A 27,499-nucleotide genomic window follows, 5' to 3' on the forward strand; every position below is an offset into this window, starting at 1 on the left:
TATATGTTGAATTTGTTTAAAAATAAATTAACATACCTTAGAATTGGGAATGATTAAAAAGCTTTGGGAACTCTGTATGTTTTACATTCGCCAATGATAGTAGTGTTGATGAAACATGGTCAAACGTTTCAGATACATTAACTGTAGATATGATGTTACAGCTATGGTCCAGTGAAACTAGGTTACCTCTTGGGCCAGTCATGAAATTTGGTGGCAATGTCTACATTTTTCTAAATTTAATATATGAAAGATGCAATACTAAGAAAGTCTTTAAGAACAGCTGAGGCCAGAACTGTGTGACAGAGTTTGAATCCTGGCAAAGAAGCCCCAAGAGGCTGTTGCATGAAGTTATGAAGGTAAAGTTTAAGCTACTGTAGAGATTCCAGAGTATTAGAAAGGCCAGGATGATGGGACATGATCTAATATCTGGACAAGGACATCTGAAGGAGAGAAATGGAATCAGTTTAAATGCTGAGAAATTCTGTGTGTGCTGAAGATAGCATATGTAGAGGAATTGGGACACCAAAGCTGATTTCTCCATGGAAAGCCCCAGAAATGGAGGATTTCCTTTCTCTGCTTGATTTTGGCTTTTTGTATAATCATCACTTTCTATTCCTAATACTTATTTTTATTTTGTGATAATAATTTTTACATTATTCTATTACGCATAGCAATAACATAATTTTTTACAAGATATCACAATACATTTTTGATGTGGTAAAAATTTTAAAGACTATGAGGACTTTTAAAGTTGAACTGTATTTTGCATTATTAAACACACAGAGAACTTTGGAAATAAGGGTTGGTAGTTCATGTCTAAAACATAATGTGATGTGTCTATGTGACCGGTTAACAATGAATGAAGCTGTGATGGTTAATGTTAAATACATAAAACAATATAGAATTGCCTGGGAGGGAAATCAGAATGAAGGCTTGTCTATACTACTTAGTCTGTGAGCATGGTTGTGTGCCTGCATCTTGATTACTTTTAATTTATATGGGAAGAACTTCCCTTGTTGTGGCAACATTATTTACGATGGGGATTCTGGAGTGTATGAGAATAAAGAAAGCAAATTAAGTTCTAGTAACCATACACACATCAATTCCTTGATCTATACTCTTGACTTGTGTCAAGTTTCTGCTACTTCCTGTTGCACTGATGCCCCAACAGTGATGGACTATAGTCTGAATTTGTGTGTAAAATAAATTTTCATGTATCTTGTTTTGGCCAGGATACCTACAGAAAGTTATAAGGTGCTAACTTTCTTAATGCAGTTCATGCTTGCCTCAAACTTACAATACTACTCCATTTTCTCTTCCTCAGTGCTAGTTTTTTTTGTAAGCCTAATATAATATGACTGAATAAATTTTCTTTTCATTTTTAAACACATTTATTATTATTATTATTATTATTATTATTATTATTATTACTACTACTACTACTACTACTATTATTATTATGTGGTAGCATATGTGATCTATAGCACATGTGGAAGTCAGAGCATCACTTTGCTGAATGCAGTTCCCTCTTTACATTCATGTATGTTCTGAGAATGGAATGAAGGCCATCACAATTGCTTAGTAAGTGCTTTATTTGTTTAGCATCTCATTAACCTCCCGTTTTGTGTGTTTTTTTTTTGATATTGTTTTTGTTTTTGTTTTGTTTTGTTTTGGACTCAGAACCTCCCTATGTAGCTCAGCATTGCATTGAACTTACACTCATCCTCCTGTCTTTCACGTACATAGATATTAGGTATGCATTATCATGACCAGTGAAGTTCATTATTTCTATGCTCTATCTGGACCACCGTGAACATTCAGTACTTGGTATTCCATATGAGCTACATTGGCATACTAACTTGCCTTAGTAAGGGATTGTATTTAGGTGATAAGACATTATGAACAACATCAACTGGGAGAGAAAATGTTTTGGTTCATAGTTCAGTTTGTAATTCATCATACATGAAAGTCACACCAGAAACCCTAGACTGGAATTTGGAGCAGGTAAGACCTGAAGTAGAGGACATGTAGAAAAATTGCATACTGGCATATTCCCCATGTTTTGATCATCCTACTTTTTTTTTTTTATAGCATCCAGTACCATCAGTCCAGAGCTGATACTGCCAACTGGGATATCCTTCTATAGAAATCATTAATTAATAAAATTCAACAAAGCCTTTTCCAGGCAAAAGTTTGGTGGGGTTATTTTCTCAATTGAAATTCAATATTCTCAAATGGTTCTGGCTTGTGTGAAGTTGATATTGATTTAGACAGAAGAGGGCATTAATGATTATAGCCATAGGCATGATGTGTTAAGTGTAAGAAATGTTGTCTTGGACTTATCCTTAACAGGAAGGCTTGCAGCTGCTGAAGTAGATTTGGTAGAGTACTTTATTCTCATGCATGAAGCCTTGGGTTTTATCTCTAAAACTGTATAAAGTAGGGCATGCTGGTACCTCTCTTTAATACTAGCTGTTCTGGAAAATGAAAGCAGGAGGATCAGTGGTTCATAGTCATATTGAGCTATTAAGTGAGATAAAGGACAGTCTGAACTATATGGAATATATCTCGAAAGCAAGTAAGGATTATAATACTATATAATACCAACACACAAACAAAAGCCAGCTTATATCACATGAGACTGTGACTCTCTCAGTTTTATTTAAGCCTCCCCTTACATAATCCAATAGCTCTACCATTGATCTCTATCCACAGTTTACCAGTGGACCTCATGGCTGCACATGTCTAGGGTGTAATTTATTTTTTTCCATTTTTTATTAGGTATTTAGCTCATTTACATTTCCAATGTTATACCAAAGTACCCCATACCCACCCACCCCCACTCCCCTACCCACCTACTCCCCCTTTTTGGCCCTGGCGTTCCCCTGTACTGGGGCATATAAAGTGTACAAGTCCAATAGGCCTCTCTTTGCAGTGATGGCCGACTAGACCATCTTTTGATACATATCCAGCTTGAGACAGGAGCTCCGTGTTACTGCTTAGTTCATATTGTTGTTACACCTATAGGGTTGCAGTTCCCTTAGTTCCTGGGTTGCTTTCTCTAGTTCCTCCATTGGGGTCCCTGTGATCCATTCAATAGCTGACTGTGAGCATCCAGTTCTGTGTTTGCTAGGCGCTGACATAGTCTCACAAGACACAGCTATATCTGGGTCCTTTCAGCAAAATCTTGCTAGTGTATGCCATAGCGTCAGCATTTGGAAGCTGATCAGGGGATGGTTCTCTGGATATGGCATACACTAGATGGTCCATCCTTTCGTCACACTTCCAAATTTGGTCTCTGTAACTCCTTCCATGGGTTTTTCATTTCCTATTCTGAGAAGGGGCAAAGTGTCCACACTTTGGTCTTCATTCTCTTGAGTTTAATGTTTTTAGCAAATTATATCTTGTATCGGGTATCCTATGGTTCTGGGCTAATATCCAATTATCACTGAGTACATATAGTGAGAGATTCTTTGTGTTTGGGTTACCTCACTCAGGATGATGCCCTCAAGGTCCATCAATTTGGTTAGGAATTTCATAAATTCATGCTTTTTAATAGCTGAGTAGTACTCCATTGTGTAAATGTACCACATTTCCTGTATCCATTCCTCTGTTGAGGGGCATCTGGGTTCTTTCCAGCTTCTGGCTATTATAAATAAGGCTGCTATGAACATAGTGGAGCATGTGTCCTTCTTACCGGTTGGGGCATCTTCTGGATATATGCCCAGAAGAGGTATTGCTGAATCTTCTGGTAGTACTATGTCCAATTTTCTAAGGAACCGCCAGACTGATTTCCAGAGTGGTTGTACAAGCTTACAATCCCACCAACAACAGAGGAGTGTTCCTCTTTCTCAACATCTGCGCCAGCATCTGCTGTCACCTGAATTTTTGATCTTAGCTATTCTGACTTGTGTGAGGTGGAAGCTCAGGGATGTTTTGATTTGCATTTCCCAGATGATTAAGATGTTAAACATTTTTTCAGGTGCTTCTCTGCCATTCGGTATGCCTCGGGTGAGAAATCATTGTTCAGTTCTGAGCCCCATTTTTAAATGGGGTTATTTGATTTTATAGGGTGTAATTTATTTGAGTAGTGGCTCTGAGTCACCTAATTTGTGGAAGACTAGCAGATTTCATACTTTGGTTATGAGGCACCTCTTTTAAGTACATTCAACTCAAACTTCGTTTAAACTGATAGATAAAGCAAAGTACTTTCCCCTATTATTTAAATGTGTGTGTGTGTGTGTTTGTGTGTGTGTGTGTGTGAGTGTGTGTGTGTATGTGTTCGTACGTACATATGTATGTAAGGAAATGCACATGCCCACAGGTGCCAGAGGCCTCCTGAAGCTCAAGGTAAAGGTGACTGTGAGCTAACCAATGTGAGTCCTGTGTAAGAGCAATACTCACTCCTCATTACTGACCACTCTAAACTCAAAGTGCTTTTATTCCCTGGCAACATAATCATGCCACTAAGTATAACTCTTAAATTATTTTTGTTTGGGGAAATTCTTTTTATACTTTCTGGTACTGATAGACCTTGTACTTCTGATATTGCTCATGATTCAGTCTCCAAAGTATAGGATTCATAAAGATAAACTACTGGTTCCAGTAATTTCATATTTTCAGACAGGATGTCATATAGACTAGGCTGGCCCCAACTTAGTATGTAACCAAGGATAGCTTCGAACTTCTAATCCTTCCAATACTAACTTGTTCCATGCAAACCATTCTATTTTTGAAAGCACCCATAGAGTAAATATTATTTTTTGTCAAATTTCTATTTATAAAAGGTCAATTCAACTAAAGACAATGTCATTTATATTCGACCTCTTTTGTAATCTTGTAAAGAATTCTTTGACAAACTATATAAATCTGTTCCTGTGACAGTTAGGACCTCTATTCTATATCATGAAAGAAATATCTGTGCAGAGGGGTTTTACTTCACCAAAGTGGACAAATATAAATTTTATTAACTATCTTTTCAGAGTTATATATTATCAGCTATCTTTGTCTGGGCATCTCTAAGGGCTAAAGTTTGAAATCTTGCTTTATCTATATATTATTCAATAATTATGTTAGGGATATTATATACTTATTATAACTGGCATACATTGTTCTGATAGATTAGAATAACGCCTGGATAGCTATCTCAATATATTTCAAACCCCAAGTACACATATTTCAGGGTTTCATATCTAGGGGCTACACAAATTAAGTACAGGACTGAAAAATATTATTTCTGATAATTAAATCAATGGAAAACATATTCTCACAAAAATATACTTACATATTTTTACTATATTTGTTTGTAATCCTTCATAGCTAAAAGCAGGTGTTTTATCTGGGAAATGACCAAAGCACTGGTGTGTCTAGTGCATAGATTATTTCTCAGCAATTAAAAAACAATGAGTACTCCCACCTTATCCTCTCTTTCTCCATTTATTGTTCTCCCTCTGATACACAGACGCAAAATTTTCAATTAATAGGAACTCCTCTGTAAGTATCAGGAAAGTGCTACACACTACAAAACAAGCATTGGGAAATTTCCAGGACAATACTCTCATTTTAATTTTGTAGGAAAAAAAAAAAACTCCCTTAGATACCTTAAAGAGGCAGAGACTCACCCCTTCTAAACATAGGTAGAATAATAGGTGACTGTTGATAAATATTCTGGAGCAAAGCAGCAAGTGAGAAATAGGAAGAGAAGGAAGAGGAAAAAGGAGAGAGAGAGAGAGAGAGAGAGAGAGAGAGAGAGAGAGAGAGAGAGAGAGAGTACTCAAAAGAAAGAAACCTTTAAAAGCCAGTGTTCATTAAGAATTTATTTATTTATTTATTTATTTATTTATTTATTTATTTATTTATTTATTTATTTATCTTTTTTGAGTTATTTAATCTTTTCTTCATACTCCAGGTGTTATACCCCTCTAGGTCCCCCCTCTGATTGTTCCACATTCCATACCACCGCCCACCAATTCCACAAAATTGTCTTCAACCCCCACCTCACCAGAACTACCCAAGAGACTGTCTGTGGCCTCCAGTCTCTTGAGGGTTTGGTGCATCTTCTCTGACTAAACCCAGACCTGGCAGTCCTCTGCTGTATGTGTGTTTGGGGCATCATGTCAGCTTGTATATTTTGCCTGATTGGTGGCTCAGTGTCAGAGAGGTCTTGGAGATCCAGGTTAAATGAGACTGCTTGTCCTCATACAGGGTTGCCCTCCTCCTCAGCTTCTTCCAGCTTTTCCCTCATTGAACCAGAGGGATCAGCAGCTTCTATCCATTGGTTGGGTGTAAATATCTGCACCTGACTCTTCCAGTTGCTTTTTGGGTCATTCGGGTACAGTCATAATAGGCCCCCTTTTGTGAGCACTTCATAGCCTCAGTAGTAGTGTAAGGCCTTGGGGCCTTTCCCCAAGCTGGGCCCCACCTTGATCCATTCACTGGACCTCATTTCCATCAGGCTCTTCTCTGTTTTTGTTCTTGAAGTTCTTTTTGACAGGAATAGTTCTGGGTCAGAACTTTTGACGTGGGATGGCAACCCCATCACTCACTTCATGCCTTCCTTATCTTTCTACTGGATGTGGATTCTTCAAGTTCCTGCTTCCCATCTACAAGTTCCTACTCCCCACTGTAGGGCATTTCATCTAAGATACCTCCATTTGAGTCCTGAGAGTCTCTCACCTCCCAGGGCTCTGGTACATTCTGGGAGGTCCCCAACGCCATACCTCCATAGGTTGCCTGTTTTCATTCTTTCTGCTGTACCTCAGGGCTTCAGTTTTTTTTTTCTAACCAATACCTGATCATGTTCTTCTCTAGTACTCCTGGTCCCCATCCCCACTTGAGACCCTCCCACCACCCCCACCCACTCTGTGATTTCTTTTTCTCCCTTCCAAGTGGGATTGAGGTGTCCTCACTTGGGACTTGTGGCTTGATAACTTTTTTAAGTTCTGCGGAATGAATACAGGGTGTTCTGCAATTTTTTGGTTAATATCCACTTATTAATGAGGATATACCATGCATGTCCTTTTGGTTCTGAGTTGCCTTACTCAGAATGATATTTCCGAGTTACATCCATTTGCCTGAAAAACTCAGGATGTCTTCGTTTCTTAATAGCTGAGTAGTATTTCATTGTGTAAATGAGCCACATTTTCTGTATCCATTCTTCTGTTTTGGGACATCTGGGTTATTTGCAGCTTCTAGCTATAATAAACAAGGCTGTTATGAACATAGAAAAACATGTGCCTTGGGGCATGGTGGGACATCTTTTTGGTATATGCCCAAGAGTGGTACATCTGGGTCTTCAAGTAGACCTATTTCCAATGTTCTGAGGAATCTCCACACTGAATTCCAAAGAAGTTGTACCTGCTTCCGTCCCACCAGCAGTGGAGGAGTGTTCCTTTTTCTCCACATTTTCACGAACATGTGCTGTCATCTGAGGTTTTGATCTTAGCCAATTTGATTGGTGTAAAGTACAATCTCAGGGTTGTTTTGATTTGAATTAACCTGAGCACTAAGGACTTTAAACATATCTTTAAGTGTTCCTTAGCCATTTTAGACTCTTCTGTCTTGACATCTCTATTTAGATATATACCCCATATTTGATTGGTTTATTTCATTTCTTGAGTTCTTTATATATTTTGGATATTAGCCCTTTATCAGATGTGAGGTTAGTTAAGATTTTTTTCTCCAGTCTGTAGGTTGATGATTAGTCCCATTGCCTATATGGTTTGCTTACAGAAGCTTTCCAGTTTCATGAGGTCACATTTATGAATTGATGATCTTAGAGCATGAGCCATGGAAGTAGTTTTTAGGACATTTCCCTCTCTGTGTCAATGAGTTTATCTTCTATTAGATTCAGTGGATCTTATTTTATGTTGATAATCTTGATCAACTTGAAACTGAGCTTTGTGCAAGGTGATAAGTATGGATTTATTTTTATTTTTCAACATACAGACTGCAAATTAGAACAGCACCATTTATTGAAAATCCTTTCTTTTTTCCATCATATATATATATATATATATATATATATATATATATATATACGTATATATACAGTTATATGCAGTTATATATATATATATATATATGTATATATATATATATATATATATACACATATATATATATATATATATATATATATATATATATATATATATATATATATTGCTTCTTTCCAAATATCAAGTGTCTATAAATGTGTGGTTTTCTTTCTGGTTCTTCTTCAGTTCTAGTCCACTGATCCATCTGTCAGTCTATGTATCAATACCATGTAGGTTTTTTTTGTTTTTTGTTTTTTTGTCTTTTATCACTACTTCTCTATACTAGAGTTTGAGGTCCAGGATTGCTCTGAGCCGGGATAGCAGTGGAGTCACAGAGTAGGACCCTGGCAATGGCTTTAAAATCGAAGTGTCTCAGGGCTTTCTAGCTCTCAAATTGTACTGAAATGCTGATGATAACTTCTAAAAAGTACTTGGTTTTTCTGAGTGTAGGCTGGCTTAGGTGATTAACACCTGTAGCCTAACAGAGGAGGATTAAGCAATGCAGCCTTTTTTCTAGCTCAGCAGGAATTGCTGGGCTCTAACTTTGAGCCAACAAGCCAGATGTCACTGGAAGAGAAGGAATTTAGAGAAGTGATTATAGAAGTTATTACTAAGTTATAAAAATATTTTTATGAAAGTTATATAAGGGCAAAAGCAAAAAGATCCTAAGTGCGGAAAGGGAAAAAATCTTCTAAGTGAGTAAAAGGAAAAAAAAATAGTCTAAGTGGAGAAAGGCAAAAAAAAAAAAAATCTCTCTCGATTTTCCTTGTTTCTTTGTCCTCAGCACTTATAAATATTTCAGAATACATGACCTCATGTTACAAAGTTCATCAACTATCTCAGATCAACAGGTTCACTGAAGGTATCAAACCATAACTATGATATTAGTGAAGTTTTGTATAGGTAAACCCAATCAATATTTTATCTTTTACCCTAGAACCTATAATAAATCATTAGTTCCCTTCTGATGACCTTTGGTTAATTGTTATACAACCTCTTGGAATGTGCTCTGAATAGGAGAAGGCCTAGTTACTATCTAAGAGCAATTAGCCAGTGACACTAGGAAAACTGGCAGTTCTCATTGCAGTTCTGACTATCAGAAAATGACCTAATAGCCCTTTTAGTTTGGGGAGAATTTTATTGAGTATTTTGCATTGATATGCATAAAAGAAGTTGGTCTGAAGTTGCCTTAATCTGGAAATAATTCACCAATAAAAACAAATAGACTAACAGACTGGTTATATAAACAATACACAACATTTTACTACATAAAAGAAACCCACCTCAGGGACAAAACCAGACACTACCTCAGAGTAAAAGGCTGGAAAACAATGTTCCTAGCAAATGGTCTGAAGAAATAAGCTGGAGTAGCCATTCTAATATAGAATAAAATCAATTTCCAACCCAAAGTTATCAAAAAAGACAAGAAGGGACAGTTAATGATCATGAAAGGCAAAATCTTCCAAGATGAACCCTCAATTCTGAATATCTATGCTCCAAATGCAATGGCATCCACATTCTTTAAAGAAACTTTAGTAAAGCACAAATCACTCATTGCACTGCACACCATAATAGAGGGAGACTTCACAACCCACTCTTATTTATAGAAAGATCAGGGAAATAGAAACTAAACAGAGACACATTGAAGATAAAAGAATTTATGAAACAAATGGATTTAATAGATATCTACAGAATATTTTACCCTAAAACAAAAGCATATAACTTCTTCTCAGCACCTCATGGTACCTTCTCCACAATAGACCATATAATCAGTCACAAAACAGGACTCAACAAAAATATTGAAAGTATCCCATACACTCTATCACATCACCATGGAGGAAGGCTGATCTTCAATAACAACATAAATAATAGGAAGCCAACATTCATGTGAAAGCTGAACAAAACTCTACTCAATGATAACTTGGTCAAGGAAGAAATAAAGAAGAAATTCAACACTTTTTAGAGTTAAATGAAAATGAAGGGACAATATACCCAAACTTATGGGACACAATGAACGTAGTCCCACAAAGAAAACCAACAGCTCTGAGTGCCACCAAAAAGAAACAAGAGAGAGCACACACTAAGAGCTTGACAGCACACCTAAAAGCTCTAGAACAAAAGGAGGCAAATTTACAAGGGGGAGTAGATAGCAGAAAATAATCAAACTCAGTGCTGGAATCAACCAAGTGGGCACAAAAAGAACTATTCAAAGTATCAACCAAACCAGGAGCCTGTTCTTTGAAAGTAGTATCAAGTTAGATACACCCTTAGCAAGATGAACTTGAGGGCACAGGGATAGTATTCTAATTAACAAAATCATAAATGAAAAGGGAGACATAAGACCAGAACCTGAGGAAATCCTAGGCATCATCACATCCTACTACAAAAGGCTATACTAAAAAAACTGGAAAACCTGGACAAAATGGACAATTTTCTAGACAGAAATCAGGTACCAAAGTTAAATCCAGATAAGAATAAAGATCTAAACAGCCCAATATCCCCTAAAGAAATAGAAGCAGTCACTAATAGTCTCCCAACCAAATAATGCCCAGGACCACCCACATGGGTTTAGTGCAGAGTTCTATCAGACCTTCAAAAAAGAACTAATTCCAACTGTCCTCAAACTATTTCACAAAATAGAAACTGAATGTACCCTATTCAATTCATTCTATAGATACCACAATTACTCTGATAAATAAACCGTATAAAGTCCCAACAAAATAGAGGACTTCAGACCAATTTCCCTTCTGAAAACCAATGCAAAAAATATTCAATAAAGTCCATGCAAACTGAATCTAAGAACATATCACAAAGATCATCAATAATGATCAAGTACGCTTCATCCCGGGGATGCAGGGATGGATTAATATAAGGAAACACATCAACGTAATCCACTATATAAGCAAACTGAAAAACAAAAACCGCATGATCATCTCCTTGCATGCTGAGAAATCATTTAACGAAATCCAACACCCATTCATGATAAAAGTCATGGAAAGATCAGGAATTCAAGGCCCATACTTGAATATAATAAAAGCAGTATATAGCAAAACAGTAGTCAACATCAAACTAAATGGAGAGAAACTAAACCCAATCCCACTAAAATCAGGGACTAGACAAGGCTGCCCACTTTCTTCCTATCTATTCAATATATCACTTGAAATCCTAGACAGAGCAATTGGACAACAGAAGTAGATCAAGGGAGCACCATGGTCCCTGGACTGGGGGATTCTGTGGACACCCACAAGGACCCACACAGGATCCTCCACGGGATCCTAAGACCTCTGGTGAGTGGAACACATCGCCTGGTCCAATCAAATTGCCCAGGACCCTAGACTGCACATTATTATTATGCACATCAGATAGGCATGTGTGTGTGTGTGTGTGTGTGTGTGTGTGTGTGTGTGTGTTTGTGTGTGCATATAAGCGTGTAGGTATGTTGCACTTGTGACCAGAGGAATGCAATCATGCAGTATCTTTCTTTATTTCTCTCTGCCATTTTCCTATGATGCAGTGTGTTGATTAGAATATATTTTGCCCATGGGATGTGGCACTATTACAATGTGTTGGCTTGTTTGAGGAAGTGGATCATTGTGTAGGCTTGCTTTTATGTAGTGCACAATCTCTGCCCAGTGACAAAAATTGATACTCTTCCTTGCTAAATGTGGCCACAAGCTTCCACATTGTTGCCTTCAGACTAAGATATAGACCAATTACTTCCTTCCCCAGCACCTCCTCTTCCTTCATGCTGCCATGCTTCCTACCAAGATAATAATGTACTGACCCTCTGAATCTGTAAGACAACCTCAATTAAGTTTTCCCTATAAGAGTTTCCTGTGTCATGATGTCTCTTCACATCAATGAAACCCTGTTGAACATAGGCAGTATGTTAGCCTAATATTTAATGCTTACAAGATAATTGCAACCAGCATGCAAGCACAAAGTAAAGATGATGAATGAGTTTCTGTATTTTTTGAACTTCTGAATTTTTGAATGAATGTGGGGATTGGGAAAATTAGAAAGTTTTGGGAAGGAGATAGAGAGGATGCAAAGACCTTTTGGGCTCCTGCCACTTGCTTTTGCATTCAATATATCTATTTTAAAACAACACCATCAACTAAAACAACCAACGACAGGGCATCCATACAACAGATTCACAGAGAAGACACCAAAGGGCATTACATTCTTGTAAATCATTTTTCAGCTAATGTCTGCTGTATTGAGCCTAAAGATTTTACTGTCAAACCGTGATGATTAATCACTAGATTGGATCTCTTAACACAATGATGACTGACACTGTGGTCAATAGGACAGTTAACGTGTATAAATACATCGTTTTTCACACAGTCAGTTTGAATTGTTACTATATTTCCCAGTTTGGTTTTTTTTTTTTTTTTGCATTTTATCTCCATTAGTGTGTTGTTTTCAGCCCTCACTTGCTACATAGAAAACGGAATCTTTTACAATATATTTCATTTAGGGTGCACAATGGAACCTAAAGACTAATTCAGTCCATTTCAAAGTAGAGCTCTCTGTTCTCTTTCCAAAATGGAATTTAAACTGTTTTCAAATATATTTTGCAGTTGTGTGGCTTAGTTTAATTAAGATTGGGGGGGGTTATTTCTCCCACAGTCCCAGTTGTCTAAAACTGGGAAAACTGTCTAGAAATGTTGTGGAACCTTTGTGACTGTGCCCTAGCAGAAGTAGATCTGTGGGGCAAGAAGGAGGGAGCTGGGTGGTTCTGAACTAAATCTTGGATTCTAAATCCAACCAAATGTGAGAAGGGCCCATTCAGGCTCTCAATGACACAGATGAACTTGTTGTTTCCTCCTATGCTGTCTTTATCATGATAGTCTGTCCCTCGTGAGTGTTGCCATATACATCTCTTCCTGAACATTGATTGTGTCAGGAGTTTTGACAACTTGACTTAAAAATAAGTATTGTAAGTGTACATCTGTCTCTCCACCTCTTCCCCTTCCCCCTCCCTCCCTCCCTCCCTCCCTCCCTCCCTCCCTCCCTCCCTCCCTCCCTCCCTCCCTCCCTCTCTCTCTCTCTCTCTCTCTCTCTCTCTCTCTCTCTCTCTCTCTCTCTCTGTGTGTGTGTGTGTGGGTGTGTGTAGGTGGGTGTGGGTGGGTGTTGTGTCAAATATATTGCTGTCAATTTTGCCTTCATGTATTTTTTTAATGTGTGTGTGTGGAATGATTTTTCACATTAAAAATTATTCTCACTTTTCATAAATTTCAGTGTAAACTTCAATTTTAGGGAGATAAGCTTCCAAATGGCTTTTTCTCTGGAACTCAATAAATTGGAATGCTCCATAGCTTTATGACCTGAGTGAGAATTGCCAATATGTTCCCAGTGATGCTGTGGGGCCAATCTTAAGATCTGTGCACCAGCTAGAGGAGCCTCTGTGTTCTTTGAGCCCTGCATTTGGAGAATAACTACGAATTGTTTGTACAGTTGGCTCTAGCATAGAGACTCTTTTTTAAAATTGTTTTCTCTTTCTCACTAGATGCCATGCATTGGAAAGTCCTTCGACATGGAAACTACTGACCATATTGAATGGTGGAGAAAGGAGATTCACAGTAAATTATAAATGAAGAAAACAAAAGTTACAGCCCTATAACTGATACTCCCACAGCTTAAGCTGTGTGGAATCATGGAGAATGTTGGAGGACTTGCAAAATTTGTTTGGATCTCATTCCTCCTCATTGCTCACATAATTTAGTACTTAATATCCTCGTGATTTCATAGATATATTTTTCTAAATACTTCTTAATTAAGTTGTGTGAATGTGTGTAACTCTGTGAATGTCTCTGTGCATGTCTCTCTTTCTATGTATATTTTTCTCTGTCTCTGTGCCTACCTGTGTGTCTCTGTGTGAATGTATATGTGCATGTCTCATTCTGTATGTCTAAATTTCTCTGTCTTTCTGTCTCTGTCTGTCTATCTATGCCTCTCATCTCAACTCATTTCTTCTCCTTGTTTACCTTCTTCTTCTATTGTTTTTCCTTCTTTGCCTTATCGTTCTCCTCCTTATTCTTTTCTCCTTCTGCTTCTCCTTTTCCTTTGCCTTCTCCTCCTACTCCTGTTTCGTTCTTCTTCTTCTTTTTCTTCTTCTTCTTCTTCTTCTTCTTCTTCTTCTTCTTCTTCTTCTTCTTCTTCTTCTTCTTCTTCTTCTTCTTCTTCTTCTTCTTCTTCTATGCCTTTGACTTCTCCTTCTCTCATTCTTCTTCTCTCCTTCTCTCCTCCTTATTTAACCTTCTCCTTTTCTACTTTTCCAAATCCTCCTCCTTCCTTTTGCTCTTCCTCTTCCTCTTCTTTTGTTCTTCTTCCTTCTCCTTCTCCTTGTCATTCTGCTCCACCCATTCCTCTTCCATTCCTTCTTCTCCTCTTCCTCTCCATATTCTTCTCCTTCTCTTTTTTTTTCTCCTTCTACTTTTTTCTCTATCTCACCCTCCCTCACTCCCTCCTACCCTTACCCTACCCTCCCTGATGCATTCACAGACTCTCCTCCAGTACTACTGGTCATTTGAATTTTGTCTTGCCAAGCTATGAAAACAAGGATGGTCTCCTGAGGCATCCCCTGTTACTGGTCTTTTCCATATATCTTTTCAATTGTCCTTTCACTGTTTTACAGATTTCTTCTAAGATCATTTTACCCCACCCCACCTCCATGCCTTGATTTCTTCTGGTGGGAGTCTCCAGAGTTTCAAACTCACATCCTCTCTGATGGTGTTCTGCCTGAGATACCACAAAATCTGGAGGCTAGAGTTAAATTTGATCATTGAGCTTGTGGCATTGTGCTATGTACAAAATGCCTGGTCTCCAGTCATGCTGAAGTCCTTAAACCTGATGAAACCTAATGGGTCGTAATTTTTACCTACATGGGAAGGAAGGCATTTCCTCCATATTTCTGGAACCCTGGCTCCTGGTAAAGTTACCATACCCACAAGCACTCCCGCCCTGCAGTGGCTAATGGCTAGCAGTCACATACAAAATGACCAAAGGTTCTGATCTTCAGGTTAGATAACTTCTAGTTACCTAGCAACAGCAAGATAACAAGCCCAATATATGAGAGGCTACTTGGCCCTACATCAGTCTTTCTCTCTCTCTCTCTCTCTCTCTCTCTCTCTCTCTCTCTCTCTCTCTCTCTCTCTATCTATCTATCTATCTATCTATCTCTCTAACTTTTACAATCCTTACTCTCTGTAAACTTTTACCTCTTTCTCTAAGCGTTCACCTTTCTTACTCTCTAATTTGCTTTCTGTTTTCCTTCTATGACTTTCCCCATCTCTCCTTTTGGCCATGGCAAGTCTAATAATCTTTTTACTCTTTTTTTTCTCCCTGCTGTCTAAAATAAAGCTCTAAAACATTATACTGTCTATGTTTTTTAGGCCCAATATGGGATGCCAGAGACAAAGAATCTGGTACCATTGTCTTCCCCTAGTTCACCCCCATCCGTGTAGTTTCAGTGGATTTACTCAGCCAGATGTACAATCAGGTATGCATGGTAGTTATCCTTCACTCCTCCCATGTCAGCCTTCACAGAGCACAGAACCTTCTTCCGTCCATGTTCTCTCTCACTTCACCAACTTCCCCTACACCCACAGTTTCACACTGGACACTTAACATTACTACAAATTATTAAAATGTAACTGCATTTAAATTTAAAAATAATCTCCTCATTTGAGTTGGTAACAATCCAATGCTTAACAGATATTCGTTAGTACTGCTTACCTGTTGACATTGATACCATGAACTTATTACTTCTGGTGGTATGTGATTTTTTTTCAAGCAAGATGAGGACTTGAACAATTTCTGAAATCATGTCTTTGGACTCACAGCACTTACGTGATGTAGTTCTAGTTTCCCAGAGACTTCCAGTATCTGTGATGAGCCATGAACTTGGGACATCTGCAGCATGACCCAGAGTTTCATTGGGCTGAGCAGAGAGATCCCAAGATTTGATTGCTTTCTCTGTCCAAAGTATATATATACGATTAAATTACAACTGCATAGTGGTTTTTATTACTCTGTGTTATTATCATTTCAAATCCTCTTATTTCTTGGCTGAGTTGCTAAATGATATCTTGTTCTGTGAACCAGCTGCCATTTTTGTTCTAAAGCGATTTGATGGATCTTTTCAGCTTTCCTAGTTCCATTTACTAAGAAAGGTAGCTTCTCTCTGAGGTTATGGTCTCAGAAGATGTTGGATGTTTCAAACCCTTCCCTGGAATGTCTGGGACTCTGCAAAAAAGGAATTAAGACTTTTGAAACAAAAGTGAGGAACTACTTGGTGTCTTCTTCTTGTGAAAATTCTGAGATCCATTCTTACAACTGGAAATATTCAAACACATTAAAATTATTCTACGATGAGAAAATCAACTGCATTATAATCCTGATACTTACTGACACATGAGTTATAAGGATGTTCTTTATTAAAAAATCAATTAGTTCTTACACTCTTTATTTCGTTCTAGAACACATTTTCCCCCTTTTAACAGCTGAAAAATCTATTTTACTTCAATTTCATTTTTAAAAAACCGTATTATTTTAAAAATTATAGTGGTAATTGTAATAAGTATCTATAAAGTGTTGCAGATGGATCATGCCCCCTCTTTATGTGGCTAATGGAAGGTTATTTAAAAAAATTCTTCCTAATGAACATCTATTCTTGTTGTTTATGTTGTTGTTGTTATTGATGATGTTAGATGTTATTACTTGACTTCAGGAATGTTAAATCTTAATGAGGGTCTTATTGTTCTCCAGATGTCTCCTTTCATCCCCCCCCAATATATATAATATATACATATATATATGTTTGTAAAAATGTGGTGAGTCCCTGTATGCACATTATCAAATGTTTCTGATTCAACTTGTGCACAAAGCAATCTAGATTTTGTCTTTTTACATTGGTGTTCTTTTACAGGGAAATGAAATACCAAAGCCTATCTGAAAGTAAGGATTTTTCAAAAGTCTCATTTCCTTGGGAATTCTAAATAAAAGTTTATATTCATTATGGAGAATGTATTATGAGCTTGTCAAGAGCATTTGAATATGAATTTCTTTCCTGTTATGTTTATTTTTCCTTGGTGACTTGAAGTGGAAGCTACTCACAGGAAAAAAAAGAGAGGTATCTAAAACTACTTCTCATTATCTCACTTTCTTTAAATTGAGATTTCTGATGTTGAAGAGGAATGAAGTGAGTGTGCAGATTTAATCCACATAACTCCTAAAAGAAAGAGCAATAGTCATGTTCCACAAACACATGTATTCAACACCACAATGAAATTGCATGGGTACTGGCTGAATCTAAAGTCCCTGTAAATGAATGTGTGTGTGTGTGTGTGTGAATGTTTCCATGTGTGTGTGTCTGTGACTCAGTATATCTAGGTGTATATGTACATGTGTGTGTTAGGATTTTATTGCTGTAAACAGACACACTTATCAATGCATGTTTTATTAGAAAACCATTTAATTGGGGCTGGCTTACAGGTTAAGAAGTTCAGTCCATTATCATCAAGGTAAGAATATGTCAGGATCCAGGCAGGCATGGTTCATTTGGAGCTGAGAGTTCTATATCTTCATCTGATAGCTGCTTGGAAATGAATAGCTTCCAGGCAGTAGGCAGAGGGCCTTAAAGTCTGTTCCCACAAAACATCAAATGTGTTTTTGAGTGTTTATGTGAGTATTAGTATGGGTTTTATTGCCATGAAGTGTCACCAGGATCATAGTAAATCTTGAACACTTTGTAAATTCTTTTCAGAGGTTTACTCCATTATTGTCATGGCTGGAAACATGGTAGCCTTCAGACAGACAAAGTGCTGGAGAAGGAGATGAGTTTTAGGTCTTGATATACAGGAAGCAGATGGAGACTGTGTCAAACTGGGGATTGCTTAAGGACAGCAGACCTCCAAGCCTACCACCACATTGTTACATTTCTTCCAACAAATTCACACCAACTCAACAAAGACACATCTCCATCAGTGTCCCAACTACTCCACCAATGTCACACCTCAAGAAACTATTTCACACCTCCTGAGAGTGCCACACTTATTGGCACTATTTATTTGGGCCCATTAACATTATTCTTAAAACTGTTCAATGGACAAAAGGTAACTTTAATGAAAGAAATAAAGAATGTTTCAAAAAATAAACAGGAGTATGTATGTCTTGGTTACTGTTCTATTGCTGTGAGAGACATCATGACCAAACCAACTTATGAGAGGAAACATTTAATTGTGGTCTTAGAATTCCAGAGGGCAAGTCCATGATATCATGGTAGACACCATGGCAACACAGAGGCAAAACATGTAGAGCAGTAGTTGAGAGCGAACAACTTATGATGGAGATGGCAGAGAGTAATGAAAGAGGGAGAGAGAGAGAGAGAGAGAGAGAGAGAGAGAGAGAGAGAGAGAGAGAGAGAGAGAGAGAGAGAGAGAGAGAGAGAGAGAGTCTGATGGGTTTTTGATATTTCAAGGCTCTGTGACAAATCTCCTTTAATAATAAAACAACTCCTAATTCATTCTAAACAGCCCATCACCCGGAAAACTAACACATTTGTACGTGTGATCATCTGTGGCACACAATTATTCAAACGAATAAAGGAATGAAAAAGAAAATGATATCAACTAATAAGTGGCCATGACACTTGGTAATATAGTTTATATCATTACTTTTCATTTCTCTCAGGGTAGGGTTATTTGCATAACATATTTCTGATCAGCCATCATTCTCAAATAATCCAAAAGCATCCTAACCCCACCCCACCCCCCCCACACACACACATTTCTACTTGATTAACGATATTGGCATTACTTATTTTTATGAAAACATATCCCTTATTCCTGATTTAGTTCAAATCGTGGGAAATGTTGATGTATAATTAATTATTATTCATAATGGGATAAAACAGAAATCAACAAGATTGAATCCATTGTTCCTTGGAGCTGAAGATTTCCCATCGATTTAGTAAAATATTATAAATATGATTTTAAAAGAAGGCAACACCCTGAAAAAGGCTTATTTTCATATTTTCATTATTTTCAGACCATTCTGTGGTATAAATAGGAATCTAGAGGAAGAAAGGTGTTTAAAGTCACTGACACACACACTTAACTTAGGTTTCTTTTGCACAGGAAGAAGATATATCAATCCTCTATATCTGGAGAATTTCTCCAGGACCATTAATATATAAAAGTCTTCAGGTCTCTAGGTTAAAACAACATTGCTTTTGCCTATAATTTATGCAAAGTAACCTCTTTTATACAGTTATCATATTGATGTGTGTATGCATACAGAAATATACAGGTAAGTCCAGAGGATAGGGAAGGGTATACTGTTTTCTGCTACTTCACTCCCTAATTTTCCCCTTGTGACAGGGTTTCTTGCTGAGCTAGGAGTGAGGCTGACATTCAGGAAGCCACAGTCATCCTTCTGTCTCTGCCACTCCTATTCCTAAGCACTTGTGTTGTAGGTGAATGTTTGACCAAACACTTGGCTTTACCCCTGGGACATCTCCCCAGATTCTTCTTTATTTTAAATAACCTCTGGATGACTTTTGCCCTCAATGTATTGAAACTGCTGTATAAGAATTTGTTATTTAGAAGATGGCAATATAAGTGGTCTGTGTGTGTTCAGTACAGACATGGTATATTAAGAACTACTTTCCTTCATTCCTTGAGAATTTCATAGACTATATTTTGATGGAATTTACTTTCCAATTCTTTTAGTAACTCCTCCCAGAACAAAACCTGGCCCATTCCCACCTAACTCCTCCTGCCAACTTCATATCTCGTCTTCTCCCCTTTGTTACAACCCATTCAAATCATTTGTGTTTCCCATAAACTCTTGGACATCTGGCTTCCAGTAGAGAATGAACAATCTATCACATTCAAAGTCAATACCTTTGATGAAAACCGACTATTCATCCTTCATCAACTGTCTATACCTTATCAGATAGCGATAAGTGATAGTGAGCCTTCCCGTTCAGTGATGGAAGACAGAATGGCCTAATTTTGTGCAGAAAGACACAGTTTTTCTCTTACCTCTGTGCCTTACAATATTTACATTCTCTTCCTTGAGGATTTCTAAGATTCAGCTCCTCTACTTCTTGCCTCTTTCTGTGAGTATTTGTGAATATGCATGTGTGTCTATATTACAGATGTCTGAGTTTACATACAACTCAACTCAGAGTGGGATTTTGCAATTAACTGCTGGCACTATCTCACACTAGACCATATTCCTTAATGCAGACTTGGTGTGGGTAAGTACCAGAAAGAAAGATTGCTAGATATCTTCAGAGTTAGTTGTAGTATAGGTGAAGTTTAGACTTCTGACCTTACATTCTGGCTAGAACCTATGGGTTTAAGATGCATGGATAGGTGATCAATATCCTGAACTTGCATTGCATTTTTGTTCTTTTTGAACAAAACGGAGATATCCTTGAAGAGATAGATGGATCCTATCACTTTGTTTCAAATAAAGAATTATGTGGTTAAATTGTTTTGAAATGTCAGTCATGGGACTTTGATGAAGGCTTTGGTACACAGTACAATGTTCATAGGTAGTACAATATGCTCTCTGAAAAGTGATTGGAACCTGAGGGCTTTAATTAATGAGTTAATCAATCAATGGATGTGCATGGAATGGGTAAGAAACTTGTAAATGAAAGTGGTCATTTGGACATGTCTTCAAAGCTGTTTACTGTCTTTGGTCCCTTCTTGTTTTAATGCTGACTAGCTGCCAATAAGTTGAACAATTGTGCTGCTTCATGCCCCTTTCATATTCATGTGATCATGGATCCTTCTTTCATTTGTGATAGTAACATGTCAGGTTCAGAGGAAACATGGCTTAATTCTTTAATTTTTTTTTCTAGAAACGGCATGCTAAGTGTAGAACCAATGTTACCTAGTTGTTGTAGTTGAAATATTCAGCCATGGTATCTGTTGTCTTTGAGACTCAAGAACTTTGCTGCTACCCACACCACTGGTCTTTCTTCTGAATTCACTATTGTATTTTAGTAGATTTCAATATCATATGAAGTACCAGAAAATGAGTGAAAAATGACAGTGGTGAAATGTGTTTAGAATCATTAAATTACACACTTAAAAATAAATAAATCAATGGATTTATTTAGTATATAAATCAAACTCCAATAAAACTTTTGAAAAGGCTTAACCAAATGTGATGCTTCTCATGTGAGTTGTTATTTGTCATAGCACCTGTGATTTAGCTGTTAATAGTAGTGGGTTTTATTACTTATGAATCAGACACCAAAACATCCATGAAGGGGTAACACTCCATTCCCTCAGGAGAAAGAAATCAATTAAAAGTCATTGGATTTCTTGATGAGAATTTTTCTGGTCAAAGCTGAGTTGGCAGCAAGTTGGACAGACTGGGGTGTCTCCCAGAAAGTGTAACACACATTAGAATTTCGGTGTTGTGAGGCTATAAGACATATTCACTTCTTGTCACCTATTATTGAGTATTCTTGCTGTTGGACGTACTTACCCTTGACTTCTGCCATGGAGGGAAGTGGGTCTATACCTAGGCAGGAGGAGGAGATTGTGATGAGTAATGTTTGTGTGGGTTATGGAGCAGGATAAACCTTAATGTGCTGGGATTTTATTTATCTCCAACTTGACAATCTAGCGTCACTTTAGGAGAGAGAACAATTGAAGAATTGTCTCTATTCACTTGGTTTTTGGGTAAGTCTATGGGACATTTTCTTCCTTGATGGTCGATGTGTGAGGGTAGGCAACTGTGGGTAAGCTCATCAGTAGTCATTTATAAAAGGAATGCTTTTACTCTGTACTTAAAATAAAATATTCGATCAAGCCACATGATTTTTGGTGGTTTGAATAAGAATATCACCTATAGATTCATATATATGGATATTTAGTCACCAGGGATTGGCAGTGTGTTTAAGGATTAGAAGGAATGAGAGAAGATGTGGCTTCATTGGAGGAAGTGGTTGTGTCAATAAGGGTGGTCTTTGAGTTTTCAAGAAACCAATGTAATGGCAGAATATCTGTTTCTGTCTAAGGATCAATAGTTCTCTATTGCTCCAGTGCTGCGGTCACTGACTTGATGTTTGACTAAACTTCTGTAAGTGTAATCAAGCCTGCAGTTAATGCTTTGTTTCATAATATTTGTTTTATCCATGATGTCTCTTCACAGCAATAGAACAATGACTAAGATAGGGTCAAGCAATAAGCACTCTTTCCTGGTAATGCTTCAAGTTCCTGTTTTGCCTTCCTTGGTAATAGTCTGTAACATGTAAGCTAATAACCCTTATATTCCCAAGTTATGTTTGATGTTAGTATTCTTCAGTGTGAAAAAGAAGCAAACTACAACAATTGCATGTCATTATATACATGAGAATATCTTACCTTTAAATTAAAATAAAACATCTACACATTATTTGTCCTTATAGGATAAGTGACAGTGGTACTATTAGATATTTTGTTTCTCTAAGAAATTGTCTTACTTAAGGTTTCTATTGTTGTAAGGACATACCATGTCCAAAGAGCTAATTCCATAGCAAAAGTTTTTTTCAGCTTATATTCCACATTGCTGTTCATCATCAAAGTAGTTGGGAAAGAAACTGAAACAACACAGGTTCCTGGAGCCAGAAGCTCATGCATAGGCCATGGAGTGGTGATGCTTAGTGACATGCTCCTTAAGTCTTGCTTCCATAAGGAGCACAAGACTACCACCACAAGGGTGTCACCACCCACAATGAACTGTGTCCTCTCCCACCAATTAAGAAAATTCCTAACAGCTTGATCTTAATGAGGCATTTTCTCAACTGAGGCTCCTCCTCTTTCAAGACTCTAGATCTTGTCAAGTTTCTATGAAACCAGTATGGCACTCTGAATGTAGTTGGCCTATGAGGAGGTGTGGCCTTATAGGAGTGGGTGTGGCCTTTTTGGAGGAAGCATATCACTGTGAGGCTTTAAATCTCTGCTCAGTGTGGAAGACAACACCCCTGCATGCAGAAGACTCTAAGCTTCCTCTCCACCACTACATATGCCCAGACACTTGCATGTTCACTACCTTGATGATAGTGGACTGAAACTCTGAAACTGCAATGAAATGTTGAAAAGCCCTAATGAAATGTTTCTAATGAGTTGTCTTAGTCATAGTGGTTTTTCACAGCATTGAAACGCTAATTAGACATCCAGCTAGCATAGAAACTCTCCCAGATATCAAAATTAATCAACAATAGAGAGTATTTTCAAGTCATTTGGCATTCCCACTTATTCTAGAGAAAAAACACAAATGATTGAGTCCATGACAAGCCTGACTAAAAACAAAAACAAAAAAACAATACAAAAACAAACAAACAAACAAAAAAACAAACAAACAAAACAAAAACAAACAAAAAAACTACAACAACAATAAAACCAACCAAACAAACAAACAAAAGAAACACTCAGAGTGCATATGGGACCCATTAAGACCCCCATGAAGCACAGGGGCTACTCAGGAGTAGTGACCAACATATTGGGCAACCTCATAGAGTTTGAAACCCAAGAGAACTGGCATAGAAAAGAGATCAGCACATATGCATTGCGTACACCTTCACTCTTTTATGAGAATGAGGTCACACATAAATTTGAGACAGGAATTTCCAGGGAATAGACAGGCTGAAATGGTACATAGGTATGTTGGGAGTCAGATGTTTGGAGGAGAGCCAGGGGAACAGGCCAGTGTGGGAGCTTTTTGATGGTCATCTGGGGCACTCAACATAGACCTCCCAAAGATCACAGGATTCATCCCAGGCAAAGAGTGCACAGGGAAAGAACTCAGGATCCACGCCCCACCATATATTATCTCACAGTTTATTCATTTTCTCTTTTAAATTACTCTTTGACCTGATCGGCTGGCTATTTGTTAAGAAACCAAAGAACCTAATGTGGATATGCACAATTTTAACTATTTGCACAAAATTTCTATTCTTCCTGGGTCTCCTGCTTCACATTTTGAGAACTTCATCTTAGAATTCATTTGTCCCTCAGTGTCCTCTAGTCCTTTGTGTGTCCTTTATTGTTTTTAAAGGTCACCATCAATTTAATCTTTCTTAACTTCTTCCTGGTCTCTTTTCTGCATGTTAATATTGGATTTCTTAAAAAGATATCTTAATGGGAATAGAGAGATGACCATGTTGTCAAGAGCACTATTGTACCGTAAAAAACCTGGATTTGTTTTCTTGAATTCATATCCAATGGTTAACAATCAGCTTTAATGCCAGCTCCATGGGATCTGACAACTCATGTCTCTGTGGTCACCTATACTCTCAATCTCATGCCCTACTCCCACCCATATAAATAAAGATAATAAATCTTAAAATGAGAGACAAGTTTCATTTCGTTTCATTATTCAAATGAAACCTGATTTTGTCTGATTTCTGAATCTCTTTGGATCAGTTTTCTGGGTTGCACTTTGAGTAACAAGGCCACATTTCTTTTATCTATCACTCTTTCCCCAACTTGTTGTTTCTCCCTCAGACTTCATACCAGAGATTCTATCTATGTCCCGTCTTTCTCCGCTTCTTCCTAAAAATCCATTTTTTGCTGCCATCCCTGCTCCTCTAAGTCATATCTCCAATTTTTGCTCACAATGCAGACTACAGAATCTAACCCTGTCCATTTTAGCCTGTGTGATATTAGATGTATGCACTGTTCACAGCCTGCGTTGCAACTTTCATCTTCCTTGGATGTTCTTTCCACCATAGTCCATCTCTTCCAACAAAGTGTTCACTAAAAGCATGTCATGTCACACGTATTAATTTTTAGAACAAAACAAATTTTATTGACAAAGATACTGAGGTTGTCAAAGACCCATAGGTACCCAACACAGGAAAACAAACATTTTTTTTCAATCCTATAAGTTTATATTTCTGTACTTTGTGATTTTTTTCAATTTAAGTGATATTTGACACCAGAGTATAGACATAGATATGGAGGTCACCAAGAAATTTGATAAAGTACACAGTAGGATTGGCTAGAGCTTTGTAAACAACCTTTCCGAACTTTTTGGATCCATCATCTCTGGTGTACTGCACCCAGGAACCTATTAAGAAGTCATTGTCATCACCTGATCTCGCCTCAGCCAGAGGGGTCTCTGGAATGATGTGGAGGTTACCTTCCTTGTAGTCATCCAGGAGCTGATAGACGTAGAGGACCGGATCCTTCTTGTAGGAAATGTAAAAATAGTCCTGTAAGAATGGCACCTGGGCTAGCACCATCCCACTCCAGTTGTCCTCAGAGCCATCTTTCCCCTCAAATTTGTGTTGTACCTCTCTGCCAACCAGGGCGCTGGCGAGGTGGACATCCCTCACCTGAGGAAAAACTACTTTGTGAGGCAAGACCTTAAGATTTAAAATCCTCTCATCGCTGTGGAGCTCCTGTCCGTAGACACTGTCAATTCCGTCATACTTCACCAAATAAAGAGAAGGGTTTGTTGGCAGTTGACCTAGAATGATGGCCTTCCAATGGGTGACAGGCTCATTACCTTCCTTCCACCCGTGAGAAATTCTGCAGCCAACAATATTCCCCAGGGCCTGGGAAGAAGGCTTCCTCCTACTCTTCTTCTTGAGTGATGTCATACTCAGACTCTTCAGAGGTATTGTCTTCTACCTGGCTGTAGACCTGTTGTGGTAGATCACACTGTCTTGTGGCTTCCATTCCCTTCAAATATCATACTTGCTCATTGCCTGGGACTGAAGATCTTGCCCGTTTAAACCAGACACAATGCTGTTGCCTCTGTCATATATATGAATTCCTGATGGGCAATGGTTATGGGTTGGGAGTGAATGCTGGACCAAGACTCTTCTCTAAGAGAACTTCTGAGCAGGTGAAGAAGATTATGCTAAACAGTTTTGAGCTCCTAAAATTAATTTTATAAAAATAAGAAGTTAATAAGTCAGCCATGGTGGTACACACATTTAATCCCAGAACTCAGAAGGCAAGGACAGGCAGATTTCTAAATTAGAGACCAGCCTGGTCTACAAAGTGAGTTCCAGGGCAGTCAGTGCTATAGAGAGGAACCCTGTCTCAACAACAACAACAACAACAACAACAACAACAACAACATCAAGTAAAAGAAAACAAACGAAAATCAAACGAAAAACGAACAAAACAGAAATACAAACAAAAAAATAACAAAACAAACAATCAATTGGAGAAGTTAATAGGAAGTGCTGGTGACCCATAAATTTAATCATAGTACTCAAGAGGCAGAGTGAGGCAAACCTTTGTGAGAGAAAGGCTAGTCTGGTCTACACAGTTAGTCTCCTGACAGCCAAATCTAAACATTCAGAAACTCAAATAAAATTAACCAAACAAGCAAACAAACAAACAAAGAAACAAAGAAACAAGGGAAACAAAGAAATAAAAATAGTGAAATTAACAAGTAATTCTCTAGAGCTCAGAATAACATACTCAGATCAACATTTATTTCTTCAGCCCTGAGTAAATTTGCCTCTGATGAGGATCGTCTCCTTGAAATTCTATGTCAATTTAGGTTGTGCTATGACTATTACACCCAATGATCAAGAAGAAAAAAAAAAAAAGGGCCAGTGGGGTCACCATTATTCTCTTGTAAGTGTAAGCTCTGAGCTAAGTTCTTGCATTCACAAATATCTTCCCAGGGACACAGCACACCACTGTCCTTCTTTATTGTTTCTCCTGACCCAGCTTCAGAATTATTCGATGAAGCCATTGCATCACTGAACTCAGGAACAACTTAAAAAGTCGAGGCAATATCAGCCTTTTAGAACTAATAACTTCTAACATGCACATGGACAAACAGGAGCTTTGGCATTTTAGTGGAATTGTGATCTAGATATGGTTAGCAAGGATAATAAATTCAGGAGATAAACTAACCTAGACCATTCATCTCCCTTGCTAATAAACATGGGGAAAGTAGAATGTACAGTAACTCACTGTAGGAGAGAAAATTTTTAGCTTTCTGTAGCTATGAGGGTCCCAATTACTTCATAAATGTACTTACCCATAGAAAAATATCCTAGTCGTCAAGATTCTATCTCCTGATACAGACCAGGCACCAAAAGCCTGTGGGAAAAAATGACCTGGCTTTGACACACCACTGTGAAGATAGTGAACTCACCTTGAATGGATTCTAGCGCCTCCAAGTGGAATAGATGCGCAACCTCCAGCCAGTGCTCTGTGACATCACCCTAGTTCAGCTTACATCATAGAACCCCTCTCAGGCTGGTTCCTTCCCTAGTTACACTCAGAAACGTTCAGCATCTCGAATTTACCTTTTCATATGGCCTCCTAGAAATAATAAATTAAATCCCAACTGAAAGGCCTGATGATCTGAGTAATATTCTGCCAAAGAATTTCACCCTAGCATGGTTTTTATTGTTTGGTTGTTGAATTTTTATTTATTTGGTTGGTTTGTGTTTTGTTTTGTTTCATTTTTGT

General features: G+C 37.8%; 1 protein-coding gene across 1 annotated transcript; it reads right to left on the bottom strand.

Moving 5' to 3' along the window:
- Window positions 1-24,265: 24,265 nt before the first annotated feature.
- Gm20815 (predicted gene, 20815) lies at window positions 24,266-27,186 on the bottom strand. Its single transcript, NM_001017394.2, has 2 exons — window positions 27,063-27,186; window positions 24,266-25,937 (listed from the first exon to the last, which is right to left on the bottom strand). Exon 2 carries the CDS (start codon window positions 25,654-25,656, stop codon window positions 24,973-24,975), a length of 684 nt encoding a protein of 227 aa, NP_001017394.2. The 5' UTR covers window positions 25,657-25,937; window positions 27,063-27,186; the 3' UTR covers window positions 24,266-24,972.
- Between the last annotated feature and the right edge of the window lie 313 nt (window positions 27,187-27,499).

This window comes from Mus musculus, chromosome Y, assembly GCF_000001635.26.
Source record: "Mus musculus strain C57BL/6J chromosome Y, GRCm38.p6 C57BL/6J".
NCBI lineage: Eukaryota > Metazoa > Chordata > Mammalia > Rodentia > Muridae > Mus > Mus musculus.

Bases quoted from the DNA above. Each gene is read 5' to 3' on its own strand.
- Gm20815 (NM_001017394.2), bottom strand. From the start codon at position 25,656: ATGACATCACTCAAGAAGAAGAGTAGGAGGAAGCCTTCTTCCCAGGCC.